The following is a 20,855-nucleotide window of genomic DNA, read 5'->3' on the forward strand; positions in this document are numbered from 1 at the left end:
GTCAGACAGAGTGTTTTTCTTCATTATGGTGAGAATTCCATTGTCATCAACTGTAGTGGTCTGCATTGGCCTACCAGGCCCTTTGCTATTACTGAGCTCATCAGTGCTCTTTGTTCTTAAATTGCACAACAACACATGTTTTTAGCCTGTCTCTGTCCACTTCACAATTTTGAAAGATGCTCATTTGGGGTAGAGAGTGAGAGCATAGAGGGGAATGGGGAGGAAGTAAGAGGGATAGAACCAGTCGGTAACGTGTCATAGGAACGTTGGACAGAACCTGCGAGGGGAAAAACCGAAAAATCCTGTTTTAGAAAAATAAACCACACTTCATTGCTGTTAGAGTAGACAAATGAATGATCCGACTGCATAATTCCCTGACATCTTCTATCTTACTTACTCAGCCCAGTAAGGAACCACATCAACAAAATTATGAACGATAACCATGAAGAGTAGACTAACCTTTACTAGCTGAACATAATCAGTTTCACTTTGAGCATTCAGTTGCAGAAGCAATCTTAATGATGTCATTTTGTGAGTGACTTGATGGTAGGCTGACATCCACATACAAGTGGAAATTAGAAGATTAGAAGACAACTCAGCGTACTACTTGCTGCAATTAAAACTAAAATAGGAATATACTGCAATAAAATAATAAAAAAAACTAGTCTAAATACATAAATCTTAAAAAGAAATGAACTGTAAAATATGGAACAAGGAAAGACTAAAAAGGATTTCTAGCTAAACTCATCTAGAGAAAAAACACTGTTCCGGCTGTCACAACTGGACCGCAGGCATTTTGAAATGAGCAGGATAATTTTTGCAGTCATATTAGATAGGAATACATAATACCCATCAATCAAGAAGAGGGGTGGAGATGGGGCTTTGACTTGCTTACGTAGAAGTGGGGTTTTACTTACTTCTCCATGACGGATGTGGGTTGGGCTCTAGGTGAAACGAAACAAAACTTTTCACCTTTCGGTGGCAGTGCATGTTTTTTTTTTTTCTGCACAAACTGGTGTGCCACAGTTTGAGATTTATTTATGTATTTGTGATGTGTGAAATTGAGAAAGGGTACTTGGATTTAGAACTCAAAAAATTGATTTTGTCTTTAATGTTGTTCCAAACAGTTGATTTTGATAAGCCTAAGCTTCGGTCTCTGACTGTTTTTGTCTTATTTCTCAGCCTCGTAATGGCTTCCTTGAATTTCATTAGCAGAGCTCCGGTCTTCATGTTGACAAATGGAAAAAAACAGACTCCAAAGACAAGCAAAAGCCTAGATACTGAAAGCTCCCTTATACCTGCACTAAGGTAGCAAATGAGCACAACTGATGAATAAGAAACACCTGCGAAGCCACTTTTTCCCCAGAAATGATGCTGCCCTGAACCAGGGGCGGTTGGGGGGGGGCTATGTATAAAAAGTGATGTAATTTGTACTTGGTGAAGCTAAAATGTATTGAAAATCTGCACTTTAGAATGTGAATTCTTTGATTACAATTTTAAAATTGTGGAGTACAGAGCCAAATCAAGAAATGTCATTGTCCCAAACATTATGGAGCTCTGTATATATATATATATATATATATATACGCACACACACACACACACACACACACAAACGCTGAGTATATATGTTCCGATTGAAACATGCCCCGGGTTTTTCCTCTTTGATTCATTGATTAATTAATTCCATGCTGCCATGAGAGCATTCATAAATTCTCATTTAAAATAAGCAAGAGCTTTGGTAGACCTCAAACACTAGCAAGGGGTGAAGTGTTTTTGTGTGGTTAGGATTACATTTAATGGCCATGGAAGGCCACTTTACTGTTCTGCATTGTGTTCCTGGAGAATTTTGAAAGGATTTAATTTAATTTAATACTTTAAAATTTTTATAAGTAAATTTTAATACATTTTATTTTTTACTTTTGATGGCTAGTTCACGTGAGGGCCATGTTCCAGAAAATAAGCTGGTAGCAAGCTGGCAACAGTACAGATCTCTGGCCATTTTAGGACAGAACCTTCTTACAGACATATTAAACATGTATATGCATTCCAAAGGAATATGTTCTATTGATATGTAAATACGCATTCTTTCCTTAAAGCTGATGAAAGGATCTTACATTACATCTTATCATCTTATAGATGAAAAGGAAAAGGCCCATGCACTTTTATTTATGCAGGGCAGCATGGTGGTGCAGTGGGTAGTACTGTTGTCTCAAGGTCCTTGGTTTGAATGAGTGGAGTTTGCTAGATCTCCCCGGGTCCATGTGGGTTTCCTCCAGGTACTTTGGTTTCCTCAGTCCAAAAACATGCAGGTTAGGTTAATTGGAGAGTCTAAATTGTCCCTAGGTGAGTGTGTGAGAGAATGAGTGTATGAGTGGTGTGTGTACCCTGTGATGTACTGGCAACCTGTCCAGGTGTGTTCCTGCCTCTCACCCAATGCATGCTGGGATAGGCTCCAGCACCCCCACAACTTGACCAGGAATAAGCAGGTTAAATAATGTATTGATGGATGTTCCCCGCATTTGCTTCTTTTGCTATTACTGGTCTAGTTGTTCAGAAAGTTTACGAAAAACTAACAAACACAGTTTACAGTGGAAAAAGAGTAAACAGTGTACAGTGGAAAAAGAGCTAACGAGGTCAATAGACTGCCAGGTTGTTCCTCTGGGATTGGAGAAAAGTAATTTCCTCTTTTTTATTTACTGTCTGCCACTTAGACATAGTAACAGGAAATAAGAAATAGTACAGAATCGCATTTAGTCCGACAACATATATCAAGCAGTTCCTCTTTGGTGTGCATTATTTTCAGTTGCAGTGCCTTCATATATATTGCAGGATTCTCCTCCCCTTCACTCTCTGTGCCGAGCTTTTAAATGGTGGTGCACTGAGTTACCTATGGGACCCGCGGCGTGATAGTGCCCCTGCTCACATTCTCTGCTCTTCCACGTCCGGCATCCTGCAGCCTCCTCCAGCCAATCTCAGCACCACGACTCACAGCGCTCAGCTGCTCAGCTCTCTGCTGCTCAGCTCTCTGCTGCTCAGCTCTCTCCTGCTCAGGTCTCTGCTGCTCAGCTCTCCGCTGCTCAGTTCACTGCTGCTCAGCTCTCTGCTGCTCAGGTCTCTGCTGCTCAGCTGTCTGCTGCTCAGCTCTCTGATGCTCAGGTCTCTGCTGCTCAGCTCACTGCTGCTCAGCTACTCAGGTCTCTGCTGCTCAGCTCACTGCTGCTCAGCTACTCAGGTCTCTGCTGCTCAGCTCACTGCTGCTCAGCTACTCAGGTCTCTGCTGCTCAGCTCACTGTTGCTCAGCTCTCCGCTGCTCAGCTCACTGCTGCTCAGCTACTCAGCTCTCCGCTGCTCAGCTCTCCGCTGCTCAGCTCACTGCTGCTCAGCTACTCAGCTCTCTGCTGCTCAGGTCTCTGCTGCTCAGCTTTCCGCTGCTCAGCTCACTGCTGCTCAGCTACTCAGCTCTCCGCTGCTCAGCTCACTGCTGCTCAGCTACTCAGCTCTCTGCTGCTCAGCTCTCCGCTGCTCAGCTCACTGCTGCTCAGGTCTCTGCTGCTCAGATCTCAGCTGCTCAGGTCTCTGCTGCTCAGCTCTCTGCTGTTCAGCTCTCTGCTGCTCAGCTCACTGCTGCTCAGCTGCGAAGGTCTCTGCTGGTCAGCGCTCTGCTGCTCAGCTCTCCACTGCTGAGTCCGGTGCCTCTGGAGTGCACCTTCCGCAGTCATTACCAACTGCGAAAGTGTGGACATTTTTAAACCAGGCTAAAATCATCTCTCTTTAAACCTGCCTGCTGGGAGATGCCTTAAATCATGCCCTTCACTTCCTGTTTTTATTGCACTTATTTATTTTGTTTTCATTTTAAACCACTATTTTTAAAAATGAAAATCGATTTTTCTGTAATTATATTGTTCCCTGTTTGAATCTATATAAATGACTTGGGGAAAATAAAAAGCACAGTGCTGTAAATAGGATTTTTTAAAATTATGATAATGACAATTATAGTAATAATTATTACTATATTATTAATTATTATAATATTTATTTCGTTTTTTTAGGGATATTGGAACAATGTGAGTACAAGGGCAATGTTTAGCTGTCTATGGCACAGGAAATGGCAGATGTCAGGCAAAAGCATACAATGTATGCTCATTTTTATTTTTATTTTCCTGCTTTGTTTTTAAAATAATTAACAAGATTCCACACAGCATTTTGGCATTCATTCAAATACAGTATGTTATCAGGGAATGTTTATTCATAACACAACGCTAAAAATGCATTTTCTTTTTTTAAACAAAATATGGGTTATGTTGATGCCAGATGTCCTCCAATTATGTATTCATAATTATATTTGAATAATACATAATTGGTATTCACAAATGTGGCAGACAGAAACAAAAGGAGTGCTGGATTAGTAGTACATTACGGCATATCCTCTCTCTGTCTTCCGCATTGCACTGGACTCGACATGGTGGCGTTTATCGGTCAGACGTATTCTGTGGTTAGCCGTCATAGCGATCTTGTGGGCTCTTATTCACCCCATGTATTTGACATGCAGCCATACCCTAATGATGGTTACAACTGGGTCAGGGAGGTTTTTTGTACCGCCCGTCAAAGCTAAATCTGTATTACTGTATTATATACTGTATTACTTTACCAGTAAACTGGCCAATCTGACCCAACCCCATGGGGTGGTGGTGGTTATAGTGCTCTTCACGTCAGGCTCTTAGGTTCATCTGCCCGGTGATGCCCAGATACATTTAATCTGGCAAAACATCATTTTGAATATTATTTGCCATATATATGTTATTGACTTGAATTGGGTTCACATGAACAGGTTATTGATGCAACACATGTATTGAGTTTAAAAGCATTCAGTTATAGACTATTTTTGGTTGGCTTGCTGTGAAAAACTGATTTTTTTTAATTTTTACTATTGTATGCATGCACACCAATACAGAATGGCTCAGTGGACAAGCATGACGGAGTATTTTTGGATGTGACTTTCCATTTTCTCAGTCAGAGTGCTGAGTGGAAATAAGTCCCTTGTGTTCAGGAACTTGACCGTGAAATACAGTGTGCTGGATACTGTGCCCTCCAGAATGAGCTGACTAAATCTCATTGTCCTATTATCCTTTTTTGGACAAACAATTCTGCTGTTATCGTTCGTACCACAAAGCAGTGCTGTGAGTCACCGACAGGCACTGTTCTTTCACGAGCTCCTTGAATTCACTAACCAAAAATACTTTCAAGCGTTGGATGAATGCATCCAAGATCAAGGCAGAGGCAGAGTCAGGGCCTCTCTGCGATTTGGGGAAGGGCTGCACGCACGTACACGCAGTGGAATTGACTTTGCAGTTTGCAAATTAACTTTGACATTAACCTTGGCGTGTATTAGCGACCATCGATCCATGGAGATGTGTATCAATGTCTAGATGTTAAAGAGATAACGAGATGATTGATTGATTCGCATCGGGCAACTGTTTGTTTTCAATTAAAGAACATTGAGGCATAAAGTGGCTAACTGCAAAAGTGTTTAACTGTGCGAGCGGTTTGGTTTTTAAGCTATTAAAACATTGTTGTCTTAGCATGACAGTTATTAAGGTTTTACAAATCAATTCACTGACAATCTTACTTTTGAAAAATAAGGTTCTTTGAATTTGAAATGAATTGCAACTGAGTGCACAATACATAGTTACAGCATTACAATAAGACCAACTGAAAAAAAAGATAATTAGACCGAAGACGAAATAAAACAAATTGGGTTCAGTATACTTTTACCAACCCCGGAAAATGGTAACTACTATGTGAGGCCGATGGTGTCTCCAACCAAAAATGAAGGTCTTTTATCTAGCATCAACCCCAACACATTTGAGATTTTATTTTCACGAGAGCACCTTCCAAAGCTACAGGAGCACTGATCCACTGTTAATACTGTGGGCCCACATGACATGCTCCAGTGATGCCTCGGAGTAATGCTTCAGAGGGCAGGGTGCATTGCTGACTGAAGCCCAGTCTGGCCAGATGAGCCAGAGGGAGCAGGAGGAAGCAGAGGGAACCAGCTAATCCTAGCCTTCAGGTCCCTATGCTCCGCTGTGGCGGAGAACACATTTCTCAATCAAAACGGACAAAAAGACAGAAAAACAAAATACTATGGAGTAAATACATTGCTTCATAGATATATTATTGGGGAAATGGACAATTAATTAAAAGTCCCCCTGGAAATCCTGCCAGATAAGTAATTTAGCTGGCCACTGATGGATTGCACCACACGCAGTTATTAAAATTTCAGATTGAACACAATATTTTATGAGTGGTCGCTGACAAGTATGCAAAAGAGAAGCACAATTAATGTTGTGAAGTACTGTCGGCGCCCGGAGCTGGGGGGTTATTTAAATTACAGCCATTAATAATTGAGTGAGCCATCTCCTGTGTTTTTCTGAGAGGAGTGCACTCAGCTTCCGGCTACACGCAGCATCCACGGTGCCGAGGCTTTGAAGTGGCTGGATGATGTTGATTCAGCATTACAGAAATGTTATTACTATGTTGTTGCAGCACGAGCTATGACTTTTTCCTGAAGTGTTAAGCATCATTATTGGTTTACCACTGTCTTCACAGTGCACAAGGAAAAGGTCAATGTGTACTGACATGATGCAGATTGATATTAATTTCCCATACTGCGATGACAATAGCTACCACTGCTGCTACTGCTGGTACTTGTTCAAACAAATTAATGTGGCTAGTACATAGCTAGTGCTATTTATAATAATGTATGTACAGCAACAATACATCTTTAACAATTTCTAGGTCATACTGAGATGACTCAGTGACAACGTACAAGTAGTTAACAAGCCATGGAAAGAAAAATGTACTCACTTTGTCGGGTTTTGGGCATATGAGGTAAAATTGTGAATTGTGTGGGTAGAATACCCCCTCTTCCATGAGGATGTCAAGAAACTCACACTTAATTTATGGAAGTGTAAAACGTGTCTTTGGCTTTGGTGCAGAATTATATGATTCCAATAAAAGCTCTGCTGGGCTTGCATCTGGTGACCGTGAAGGCCGTGTTATATGGGTAATATCAGCCATTACAGTCACTTCTCGTATTCTGAGGATGGAGACATTTTCTTTAAAGATACCCCTCTCTGCAGGAAATAAATGCAACATCGCATGAGGATGATACCATTAAGTAATGATTGTTATTGATTTGACCTTCACATACGCACACCGAGTTATGGCAAGGTCTGCCACCCACCCTTTATTGAACCACCAGACCATTTTTTTTTTCTCCATAATGGCAGAGATACAATAACTTGGGACCAAGTCAGCACAAATATTTTACAACATTTTACAACATTTACATTTTTACCACCCACAAACCAACTTTCCAGCTATGTAGGCCAAGATCAGAATTATACTTTTCCCAGCAGAAAACAAAGTATATTTTAAGGATGTGTTTATGAGTGAACAAAAGCACAAGCAGAAAACATATTCACAACTTTCCACGACCTACAAAAAAGTAGTTGCTGGTGAACAAACTCAATTTGATTCCCTTTGGAAGCCTGGTTGTTATTGCACTGAGGGCTACTTTGGAAAGTACTATTTGAATGCGCATATGAACAAATACATAAATAAACACACTTACAGACTATGCAAGCTGCCTGGATGATTTGCTGTAACACAAAAATACAGTAATGAAGACTAATGCTTTCCCTGGCAGTGGATCCTAAACACGTTCCAATCTTTCCTAACCTTCAGTGTCACAGGCTGATTCCGTGACTAGCCTGGAAGCTACGTAATTCTCAGTCTTTTATTAAAGACCACGCAAACTCAGTTTTTCCCCAAATGCCGGCTTTCTTCCATCTGTGGTAAAATTGCGTTTGTGTGTTATGTATTTGTGTGGCAATGTCTCTTTTGTCTGTCTGTTCTGTGATATTATTACTGTTTTTCTTGTATCGGATAAGGCCTGCTAATGCAAGTTTGTAATGTTGCGTTTGTATGTGTTATCTTTACTTTTCATATGAGTCAAATGTCTAGTGTGTAAATGTTTCTGCTCAAATGTTTTTTTTGGTTGAATAATACAAACATCACAGCTGTTTTTCATTGACCTTTTGCAAACAGAATATTAATCCTACTCACTTTCGCGTCTCAGCTCCACGCACTGCCAAATGGAGCAAGGGAAAAACCAAGTTAATGTAGGCGGGGGTAGATGGCATCTACCACTGCAGTCTAGGTTAATAGGGGGCATTTTTTATTTGTTTATAATTTGCGTGTAATTCATTTTGAGTGCCTTTATTTTATTTTCTTATGTTACAGATTATTTCTGTGATTGGTATTACGTTTTCTGTATTGTGCATTATTTGTAGATTGGCTGTTGGTAAGTTAATTGATTTAATTTATGGTGGTTTATGTCAGGGGAGGAGCTACTGAGTATAAAGTGATGAGTTTAGAGGTCCTCCAATCAGTCCTGTCTCAACCTGTGTAGCAAACTTTGGGCCACAAGGCATAGTAAAAATTTTTGCAAATTTCTGCATTTATTTTTATTTCTTAATTTTTCCTTTTGTTGGGTACGGTTTTCATTTTCTAGTATTTTTTGTGCACTGTACATATTTTACATCTGTATTATGTGAACCAGCACTGTAAAAAAGAAAAAAAAGAAAACTTCACCGGGTTCTTTGACCTTGCTGCTGCTTTGCCAGGTTTTGCTTGCCTCCGGCTATTGGCGCTACCCTTACACTCTGTATCCTTGTCTTCCAGCTCAGAACTGCAGCTACACGTTACACAGTCTAAATGGGACGATCGAGAGCCCAGGATACCCATACGGATATCCCAACTATGCCAACTGCACATGGGTGATCGTCACTCAGGACCACAACCGAATACAGCTGGTGTTCCAGGGGTTCGCTCTAGAGGAAGACTTTGACATCCTCTCGGTCTACGATGGACAGCTCAGCCCCAGTAACCTACGAACACGGTAACCCCCTTTACCATTCATTTCAGAACCGTAGGAACAGTCAGCATCATATCAGCATGATATACAATGTGTAGCTATTTGCATTTGTTTTACCCTTTTATGATCATTTTTCACTATTTTTTCAGACATTTGAAATCAGATAGGGGAACAGCGATATGATCACAGTACAGAAAGCATTTTGGCAGAGAATCGTACGCCTAACCACTCAGGGGATTTGTATATGGTTTGAGTCAGCTACCCGGTTTACTTGCCAAGGTGTCTCCCCTGTTTTAGGACCATATAAAAACAAACTTTTTATTTTCAATATTCTTTTCAAATTGTTTCAGACATCATTGTCAAGTCAGTGAAGTTTTCTCTTTTGGCGCAAAAATACGTTTCTCAAGTTCAAAATTTTTACTCTCAGTTACTTAGTTTACATAAATGGAGTTTCCAAGCACAAGAGTTGGCTGGAAATGAAAGGTGGGTTATGACTCAAATGCAGTCATATCAGAATGAGAGCTTGTGTGCACTGGACCACAGCAAATGGTTAAATGGCTCAATTTAATCTCAATAATATTTGTCATTGAACAATAATCTGTTATTTACACTGACACTTATTTTTTTTATTTTCACAATTTGGTTGGGTGCTGACTTTTTGTAGTAACTTTAAGATGTCATTCTGGCACGAAGAACTGTACAATGCAGTGCACTGCAGATAAAGAGGTTGTCGAATTATACCACATGCAAGGCTGCTTGGTTAATTGTCTTCATGATGTCTGGTTGTGATGTTGTCTCACTTAACTGAACACTTTTTTAGCTGCAACGTTCTGATACACCATATGCTTGTTGCGTGTACCCTAGCTCTCTGCTGTGTTCTGACTTTCTTGGGAAAACTGTTTCCTTGAAAAGGGGCTTTGAAAATTATCTTGTTTTTAAAAAAATGTAACATGAAAAAGGACACTGTCAAATTCGTATCGCATAACACAGACCTTTTACGCAGGCCTGGCTCTGTTATTTCTCAAAGGAAGGCATTTTGAAAGCTACCTCATGTTTATCCCTGCATGCCCCATTCTCTGACAGCATCTACTTCTCTTTGGTAAGGTCCCTTCTGTGTACACAAACATCTTTATGTTCGAAAGCATTTGAAACTTCTCCGTAACCGATCCACCAAGTTTTTATTTTCAGATTTGCCGAGTGTAGGAAAATAAAAATAAATGTCATATGGGTCATGAGCATGGATTGTTAATTATAGTTTTATCTTTTCGGCATTTGTTGCAACACAAAATTGCTGTAATTACCTGGAGACAAAGACTGCTGAAATATGCAGAATTTAATTTATTTCTGTATGCCATTTTTATTTGATTCATTTTTCTGTGACATGAGAACTACCATTTTTTTCTGCAGTGATGTGCACAGTAACATTCTCAGTGTTAAATCAACTTATACAGAGTACATACAGTATGTTCCCTATTGTACTTTGATAGAGTTGAATTAACATTGGGCATTTTGCTCTGCAAAAATAGAAAATATAGGTTGGCACATTAAGTTGATAAGAATTCCAAGTTGTTTACCTGGAATGTGCTGCTGGGTAGAGAATGAGGCCACATTACCTTGTTTTGATAACTCATTAGCTTGTTAATATATCCCCGACCGCTAATTAATTTTGGTCTGCATGTTCAGTGAGGCTATGAAAACACTTGTTTGCTTAAACCGTTGCTCCCCAATGAAGCAGGTCTGAGAGGGACCTTTTGTCTCACCACTGTGTTCTCCTGTGCTTCACTGACATCTCGGATGAAGTAAGGTTGAACTGTCAGTGAGCCTGTGTGTTGGCTTCAGTTGGTTCTCGTGATGCAAAGGGACGATCCGGTGGGTGTTTTGAGTTCAAGATCCTGAGGGGTCTGTGCCGCGTGTAGCGAGCCTGCCTCTGCTGGTAAGCCGAATGCTCAGTCCTGCCACCTATGGCTCAGCTGCAGCTCTGACATCGTAGCTCCTTTACTCAGGTTTGAACGCAGCACTGTTTTTCTCTGGTAGGAGGGTGCAGCCATTGTGAATGGCACAGCAGGTAGCAAGTGCATTTGCCTTTGTGATGGGATGATCCCCTACCCTCCACTCATCTTCCGGTCAGTTAAATATGACTGGGTCCTTTTCTTCATGGATCGCCCTCACTGGAGATACAAGTATCAGATGAAGTTTAGTATGTCCGCCCTGAAATGCAGGCCGGAAAAGAGCTTTCGGCCAAGTCTTTTTAAAAACAATTATCCTCTTATCAGAGCCCGTAAGCCCCTGTGATCATTCTGGTTTGATAGAGCTTCTGAAGGAGCGCCATTTTCTACCTGCTGTTTTATTGTTGCTTTTGGCTGATGTTAATGGAAGGGCCGTAATCCAAGTGTTGTCCCGTAGGTGAAGCACGAAGCTGGGACTTGAGATATTTTCCCGAGTGTTTCCATGGGCAGAGTCAACATGTTCACGTTCCCTCGTGTGCCTGGCGTATTCACACATTAATAACAGGAGCTGTTAACAGCAGACTGCGTCAGAGCAGCAGGAGTGGGATGGTGTATTTAATGAGAACCTGCCAGACTAATTTGTTGCGTGTGAGGGAGGGAGAGAGATAGAAAGCGAGAGACCGTGATAAAGTTTGTTTGCTCTGAATCCTAACTTTCTGCATGTCACACTGCATTATTACTTTGTACACAATATGATTCTAACATTCATCTAATGTCAGTAATTCAGTGTTATGTTTGGTATTTAGGTATTTAGATGTCACAACTTTTTTTTTTTTTTTTTTTTTTTTTAATTTACCTTCCTCATTCAGCACACCCAGTAATCATTAATAAATGCTAGTACCAGCACTACTACTAGGGCAGAGTGGGGTGAAATCTCAATGAGAATACATTTATGTAGCGCATTTCACAAACCATTGTCTCAATACGCTTCACAAACAATCCTGGCCTAAATCCCCACAGGAGCAAGCCTAGAGCCACAGTGGCAAGGAAAAACTCACTGTAGCAGATAGGAAGGAACCAGGCTCAAGGGGGGAGCCCATCCTCTTCTGATCACCTCAGGTTGTAGCTTTGTGACCAACTTGGTCGGTCAGTCAAGTTCACGTTGATTAAATTAGTGGCAGCTAGGTGACAATCCAGAGGTAGTGGCGCAGATGATGGGTGGGGGTGGGTGGCGGTGGTGGGGAGCGGCAGGCGGTGACTGTAGAGGGGCCGGACCGCATCGGTGGGGGAGTCCAGACGACAGCGTTCTCAGGATTCAGGGCCAAAGTATCGCCAGCAGCGTGGAGAACCTAACGCGGGGTAAAATGTAACACAGACTTTTTAGGTAGATGCATCGAGCTTGAACGACATATTTCAAGTTAAACATGCAGAATTACCATCTCTGCCATGTCTCCATTGCTGAGAGTCTGTTTTGGCTATATGCAAGTGGTTTATCTATTTTTTATTTTTTTACTGTATTTTCCAGCTAATGTATTGTGTGCATGTCAAGGAAACCAAATGTATGTAATTGTAAACCGTTATTTAGAGACTAACAGATTGCATAGTTTTGATATAGCATACTAGATTATTGAGATTGCTAGCCAGGCAAATGTTCACTCTTGCATACTTTGATCCCTAGAAAAACCCTAACGGCTGCTTAAAAATCAAGTGTGACCTCCCTCCTGTGATGTCGTTTGTGTCTGACCATGCGATTGTTTGTTCAAGACTAGGGGAAAACAAAACCACTTCTACTGCATCCCTGCTAATACTGATAGTCATAAGGTAATATGGATATGAAAACTACTTTTATGTAAAGCAATGATTGAATAGGCCAGAGGGACTGAATATCAGGGACATGCCGATCTTCTTTCTTCATCTGGATCCTGGCAGGTTGTTTTAAGTGCACTGGGGAATTGTATGACACAACAACATCTGGTGAAACAATGCTACAGGACCACTGAGGTGACAAGGCATTAGAACAGCCAGTCAGCATTGTCAGTGCATAATGGTGATAACTGGCTGACAGTATTAGGTAGCAGTACTCTTCTTATTACAGCGCTACTCAATTCCAGTTCCTGTGGGCTGCAGTGTCTGCAGATATTTGCACCTGATTTCACCAATTATTTTACCTCCTTGGTTCAGGAAGTACGCTCATAAGTGAAATCAGGTGGTGCGGTGCATGGTTGGAAATACCTGCAGGCACTGTCGCAGGACCGGGAGTTGAGTAGCGCTGATCTGTGACACTGTATCCATCCATTATCCATCCTGGACAGCGCTCGAGTTCATTGCAGGGCACATGCAGCATTCACTCACACATACACACACTCATACCTGGAGGCAATTCAGAATTTGATTCATCTAACCTGTATGCCTTTGGACTGTGGGAGGACCACCACAATGCCCTTATGACACAGTATTTTCATACTTTTTTTTCTTTTTTTTTTTCTAGTGGTCTTTGTATTTGTCTTGTTCAGACTTTGTTCCTTGATTGAAATCATGTAGGCTGATGCAAACTTTGACTTTATAAAATAAAGGGGGAAAGGGCCAATAGTCAGTTTCTGATAAGCACCAATGGCATTGGTCCTCTTTGCCTTGTGTGGCGTTTTGTGAGGACAGGCACTTGGGGGTGTAGGAATCACATAGCTGAAGGGGTACAGCAAGTTTTAGATTAGCTGTAGCAAATGGGGTAGTCAAAGCACCGTTCATTACAATCAGCAGTTTCCCTGTTTGATGCCCTCTGAATTTCTTAGAATGATCATTCTACACTTTTCTGTAACTAATTGAAAGATGTGGTGCCTATGTGTAATGAGAAATGCAAGTTTTTTTTTTGTTTTTTTTTGTTTTTTACCAAGTGTTGCAAATATAACATCAAAGCAGAATTTTTCCATCTGACAATCTCTTTCTTTTACATACAAAAAAACAAAAACAACAGAGCAGTGCCTTTATTGACTCTGTGGAGACTTCAATAAGGACGCACTGAGTCAGAACTGTGAATCAAAGTTAAAGACAGAGCTCACTGATTGCATTAAATCTAGGGTCAGGGTATCCTGTGATCTCCCGAGAAATCCGCCTTTCCTTAGTCCTACACTAGGAGGCGCTGAAGCCTGTGGAGGGCTATTGCTTTATTACCCAAAATTCCTCTGCCCTCTCTGTGCTGTGGCTATTGGGCTTGTGGGAAAGATGGAGTAGCACACATGGGACAGTGGGCACTCTGTTTAATTGCTCTTATTTATTTGTTTAACCCGAATCAGAAACACCTCCTCCAGCCCCCACAGGAGATATATTACTCTTCTTCACCACTGTAGCTGGAGCTGGATTGGGTTTTTATTGTCCTGACTGCACCGGCCTGTCCTGGACAAAGACTATCCAATTCCATTAAATCTGCTGCTGTCATCCTCGCTGCTCCATGTGGGCCCGGTCCAGATTTGAGATCTGGCAGGGATCGGAGGGGCAGAGGACCAGCGGGACTCCTGTGTGGAATGGGCGGGGGGGATGCTGGAGCTGCTGCCCTGACCCTCCGGGCCCCGCACAGCGGGCCTCGGCTGATGCGATGCGGCAGGGCAGTGTAATGGTGGGGAGGCTGGGCTTGTAACTCCCAGGTTGCAGGCTTGAATCACTGGTTGTGACACTGCTGCTATCCCCCTTTAGCGAGGTGTTTAACCTGAATTGCTTTAGTAAATACAGTACAGCTGTTTAAATGGATTGTATGTAAAACTGTGTAAGTCACTCTGGATTTGCCAAATGCCTGAAATGAAAATGTTTGCCCCCGCATGTTACAGGCCAGTTGTTTGGCCATTTCCGTCTCCGTCCCTCTCCCTGCCAATACGAGCTTGGATTCCGTTTCCCTCCACAGTGCTTTCCCCTTCTCTTTAAGCCGAACGGTGTTGGCGGCATGAAAGCCAGGCTGGCTCATGGCTTTTAAAAGCCTGCCTCCCTTCATCTTCAGCTCCCTCTGCTCAGGCCGAGCCCTGCTCTCATTCCACATCTTGCGGCGTGACAACGAGAAACAAACGCGTTGGGCGGACGCCCTGTTTAAGCTGAGCGCTGTGTAACAGTGTGGTAACTTTTCTGCGTCACATCTCACTGCGTGTCTCACAACCGCCGCACCTCCAACTTTTGTTCCCAGCAACAGCCTTCCCTTGGTAGTGCCAAGATAGAGGCTAATGTCACTTTGGGTAAAAATAGGAGGTGGCGCATGTAGGCAGTTCAATAATTGGCCTGTGATGCTAAAATAAATTGAATCAAACTTATGTCATTTATTTTTCAAGCGTACAGCTGTAGTAAGAAGCCAAAGATAACCTCAGTAATCTTTAACACAGTAATCTTCTCAGTAAACACACACTGACTGAAGACTCGGTTCTGATCGGCTGAGAGGGGTGAAAATATTTTTCCATTTTTTTAAACACAAAATGCTAGCAAGCCAGCATTTACAGTATACTTGCAACTTGGAACATACTTGCAACAACACATCTCACATAAGGGATATGTCCACCCACAGCCAACTCCAGCATAAGCAGCATGATGTCCATGAATGACTGTAGGGAGCAGCTAGTCGAGTTATAGCTTGACTACATTTAACGTTTTACCTCCGTATTGAATATAATTCACTAGGTGGCTAGCTAGCAGTCCATGATAACAAACATGCTGTGAGGCAATTCTGACCTGAAAACCAAACTGAATTGTAATGTGACTGATGGAAAATCTAGCAAAAGGCTTGATTTCTATGTAACTAAGCAGTATAGGGTTTTTGATATTTTCTCAGATACCTAAGCAATGTTTCCATTGCAATAGAATTGCATATTTTAAAATGCATGTTTTGATTACAATGATTCTTTTTGTTGGTAAGCCATTGTATAAGCGGGATAATGACTGAAGGGCATTATGCAGTTTGAATGCCTTTCATGGACATAAATTTATCACCTCTGTATTAGGCATTCAAATTGCGTACTGCCCAGTAGTATAAGCTACTATATACTGTAAGTCTGGCATCATCAACTTAATGAGACTGAAGTATCAGTGTGAAATTGGCAACAAAAAAAACCCTGCATATTGTTGCACATGTAATCTAGAAATGATATTCCCTCATCTAAATGTATTCCCTCATCAAAAAAATATAAATGAAGCTTAAACATTAAATAATATTCTCACCCTAACAACGGGAAGCTTCATGACTGCCACTGGAGACAGCCTGTGTGATGCAGCGCGTACAGAGGGGCCCTGTCCTTATGGTCTGAGCCTCAGGCAGCCAGTGAGATCAGTGGCACTGTGCCCCACACATCTGCCCATTACTCAGGGAGGTATGAGCGTGCACAGGTGTGTGTGTGTGTGTGTGTGAGTCCATGTGTGTGTGCTTGTTTGTGTAAATGCGTGCATGCTTGGATTATATTTGCGTGACTGTGTGTGTCTGTGTGCATACATGCAAGCGTACATTCGTACGTGTTTTTGCATGCTCGAGAGAGAGAGAGAGAGATGGGGCAGACAGACAGACAGACAGACAGAGAGAGAGAGCTGCGGGGGCGTGCGTGTGTGTACTGCTTCAGAGAGGGGCTCTGCAGTTCTGTCACCCTTTCTTGTCACATAACGAGCACTCATTAATATTCATGAGGGCAGCTGTTCAGGAATGCTCCCGTCCCTTGTCTGCACAGTCCCGGTGGCTTAGACCCTCAGAGGGCTACGCTGCACGGAAAGGGGGGGGGGGTTGTGTTGGGGGTTCCTGGGGTAGAGTGGGGGTGTTGGTTGGAGGGTGGATTGATGCAGAGGGGAGATACAGCACCATCTCTACACTCTGACAGAGAGAAGCAGGCCTAACAAACCACAAAGGGCCGCATCTTAGCAACTAATCTTCCCCCCCGACGTTATTGATCATCGACGGGTTGCTCCTTCCTGGGGGATAATCAAGAGGAGTGTCGCAGTGGGGAGCTCTGGGAAAATCCAGCTGTACCCACCCCACCCCAGCACCAACCACCCCCACCCTCTTCCGCAGCCACCCCCACCATTCTCCCTCAAGGTAGTGAAGCTTCTGCTAGACATTTCTGCGCACCCATGAATCTTTCTTCCCTGTTACTTAAGATAATTGCCAGTCAGGGGTTTATGGAATGCAGAAAGGGGGGAAGCAGAGAGAGGAAATCCATAGATGGGGGTTATGCGGAGGTCAGCCATGCGTCATCTGTGGCCCCTCAAATCCTCTCTGTTTTGTGGATTTATGTACACTCCTGGTCCAGAATGTTTGTTGGGACAGGCAGGTGCATAGCCACAGTCAAAATTGGCTTCACCAGAAAATAAGTGAAATAATTTTTCAGTTTTTTCTGTCCTCCCTTCTTAAAAAATCCCTTACTTGGCAGGGCACAAAGCAGCAGATCATTGCAATAGGATGAGTGAGCTCATCAAAAGAGGTAAAGGCCCCTGGAAGCTAAGCTGTGTGGATACGAATGATGTTGGCAAGCCAGAGGCCTAAATATGTCAATAAGCAAGTAAATAATCAAGCTGCTTGAAATGCTATCCAGGCTCTCCGTTGTATTACTGCTGTTTTTGTTATTGAATACAAAATGTGATTTGGTGGTTGATAATACTCCTGATTATACCTGAAACAAATTGTTTGGTTTGAAGGACGATAAACATGTGCGTACAATTAACATTATAATGTCAGTTGACAAATCTGAGAATGCAGGATCATTCCATAACCTAGCTATGCAGTAATGTGCAGAGAATGATTCATTCAGTTGATCAGACTACCTGTCTGTGTCTCTCCGTCTGCCTTCTCCCTTTCTCTCTCTTTGTCTTTTTGAATCTCATGCATCTTCGATCCCATACACACACACACACACACACACACACACACACACACACCACCTGCTTCAATGGCATCTCACAAATTTCCGTCTGTGCCCACGCATGCAAACCTGGAGATGGTCGTACTACTTATCATTCTCTCCAAATGTTCTCGGCTTCAAAGGCGGATGCCATGGGAACCATCCAGTGCCGTGGGAACACAGCTAATTGACAGGGATGCTGGAGCAATTCGCCAGATGTCGCTATTCTCAGATGGATGAGACGGGACTGTGGGTTGGACAACAGCTCACGACTCAACATCCCAACTGGCCCAGTGCATTTATGAGTGGTGACAGTGCACAGCATCACAGGTGCAGATCCCACCCCCCCTTTAAGGAAAAAAAAAAAGCAAACTTAAACTGCAGGTGCCAAAAAAAGCCCGCTTATAATAAGTAATGCACTTTTTAAAATGGGGACCTGCCTATTTGAAATGACCATATGGTTGAAGCAGTATGAGACTTTTCTGACAACATATGATATTGTGTTGTGCATTTTGTTTTTGTTCACATATTATTATCATCATCACCATACCAGGAGAAGCTTCCTAATGAAATATGCAATATACTGGGGTAATCCTAAATACTTTTAAGATAATATAAAAGACAACCATCATAGAAATAACTATTTTTATAAGAGCATTTGGAAGATGGAGTGGTAGTTAAATATTGCTCTGTGAGATTTGATTGTGTGGCTGTGTTGTGCTTGAGGGAGAAAGTGTTAGCATGTCATTAAGAGCATTTACCTGCAATTTAGGCTTAATAAGGCAGTAAATATACCTGCCTGCTTCTCCTACCTTCTGCAGTACAATCTGCGCAAGAATGTTGTGATTATTAGGAGCTGCAAGGTTTAGGGCAGGGAAATGGAAATCCAGGAGTTTACATAGAACTATTTGCTTCACCTGCAAGGGAAAGGGTTAACTTGACTCCTGGAGGTTATCGAGATCTAGTGTTTTTTTCTTTTCTTTTTTTTTTTCTTCTTTTTTTCTGTCGTTCACCATGCAAACTATTTCCTAAACATCGCAATGTCAGATGTGTAATTCACCATTTGGCCCTCACAGCCACTGGATGCTTCAGAGCGCTCAGCCAGCACAGCCTGGAGATGAAACAAAACAGGAACTGGGGGTGACCATTGGAGGAATGAATGGGTGTGTCTGTGTGTGAGTGTGTCCGGGTCTGCATGTGTGTGTCAGAGTGAATAAATAAACAATTAAGTAAATAAAAATGATTAATCTAAAGGCAAATAGTTTGTTACACAGATGCATGGATCACAGAACCTTGGGATTTATGGGGTGTTAAAACATCTTAATTAACTCACAGCCAAGCAGTACCTATAAAGGTTAAGACCAAGCAAAGAGAAATAGATGGATCCCCTTTTGCTTTATGGGGCTCTGAGGGGAATTAGGCAAAATGGAGAGGGGCAAGACTGATTCGTATATATGGCAAGTGTGCATATTCACTACTACTATTACTGGCCACTTCACTGCTAATCTCATTAAGGGAAAAAGTGTAATTATTTTATAAACGGTACTATAAGTACAGTACTAACTGTGTGTGCGCGTGCACGTGATGGCTCACATGATCAAATATTTATTTAAATAAATTACAGTAGTGTATTTTCTGAAGAAAACGTTGTGACTGCTCACACTCTGCTGAGACATGTCCTAGGCAGATGCCGGGTGATGAAATTTGACATATACATTAAGTTCCAAATGGATTGTCAGATGATCATGGTGAGTTTTGTACCACAACCCCATGGATAATAAGCAATTATGTCAGTGATGTTCATTCCCGGTCCTGACAGGCTGTAGGGTCTGTTGGTTTTCGTTTTTTGCCTTAATATCAGCAACCAACTCAGACCAAAGAGACCAGATCAGGTGAGGTAATTTTAATGAAATAACAACAATGAATAACAACAAAAACCAGCAATCGCTCTGGCCCATCAGAACCGGGAATGAAGATCACTGCATTATATCATACGCTGACCGACTTGGACCAAATTCCGACCACAGCCAAAAGGGAGGAGTTTCAATGAACTCCATGTCATGTTGAGGCTGTGAGACATGGCTGACATTGACTGGTCAATCTGTGTATAATACGGGTGACACAGAGCCTTTGTATGCCTTGTGTTTTGAGCAAAAGGGGAAAGCAAAATCCATTCTGTTCTGATCCATTTTTATTTAAGGAGCTAAATTACTTCCACTTCTTCATGTCAACAAGACAGCTGCACAGTCATAGTAATTTAAATCACTTATGGTTAAGAGCAGACAGAGATTGTTAATTCTGATGCAGAGTAAACAAACAGCCAATGAGAAGCTAACAATGGTACCTCATGGGAAAGCAGTACAATAAATTGTTGGAAGACACACACACAAACTAAATAATTTATGCTATGCAAGGACTGTATGGTGCTTGGCACTCCTGCCTACAGATACTGAAAATGCTATAGAACATGTGTGTTTCACGTGAGAAATTACCTCTAGTAGTGTATGTACTCAAAGACAGCCAAACAAGTACACTAATATCTGTTTGTACATAGTCCTCCAATGTACCGAAAATATTATAATTCATGTCAGGTATTCAGTTTACTGCAAGTTGTAAACATTTCACACTGCCTGAGGTAAAACATAAGGTCTCTTTCCTGCTTCCACCTTGACACAGATAGCAACGTCAAAAAATGTAGCTCTGCTTGTTGAGAGCTTCATTGACTGAGACACATGCACACGCACACAGACACACAGACACACACACACACACACACACACTCTCCTTGCCTCCATCACTTAGAGAGGGGGGGGGGAGGTGAGGAAGGGAGGGAGAACAAACAAATAGAAGCATGATTGTACTCCATTGGTCAGCTTGTTCCTTCTGCCCTTCTAAGCATGTCTGCCCCTGAACATTGTTTTTGGGGTTAATTACAAATGAATTTTCAGGGACAGAAAAAAAAGAATATAAATATATGCTAATAATGAACTGCACAGTTTGAGAGTGTTGGTCTTTTGAAGGTGTCCCTTAGAAACTAACTATCTTGCTCTAGCTTTTGCTTTCACTGGGAAGAGTAAAGTCAACATTTGAACCATTAATCTTGGGGTCTGAAGTTCT

At 42.0% G+C, this 20,855-nt stretch overlaps 1 protein-coding gene across 1 annotated transcript in view; it reads left to right on the forward strand.

Moving 5' to 3' along the window:
• Positions 1 to 20,855, forward strand: part of csmd2 (CUB and Sushi multiple domains 2) — a 260,284-nt gene that overhangs the window by 17,737 nt on the left and 221,692 nt on the right. The window contains exon 2 of the mRNA XM_035429807.1: positions 8,752 to 8,968. Coding sequence (XP_035285698.1) covers positions 8,752 to 8,968 — 217 coding nt within the window. The remainder of the gene's footprint in view (positions 1 to 8,751; positions 8,969 to 20,855) is intronic.

Source organism: Anguilla anguilla, chromosome 8, assembly GCF_013347855.1.
Source record: "Anguilla anguilla isolate fAngAng1 chromosome 8, fAngAng1.pri, whole genome shotgun sequence".
Lineage (NCBI taxonomy): Eukaryota > Metazoa > Chordata > Actinopteri > Anguilliformes > Anguillidae > Anguilla > Anguilla anguilla.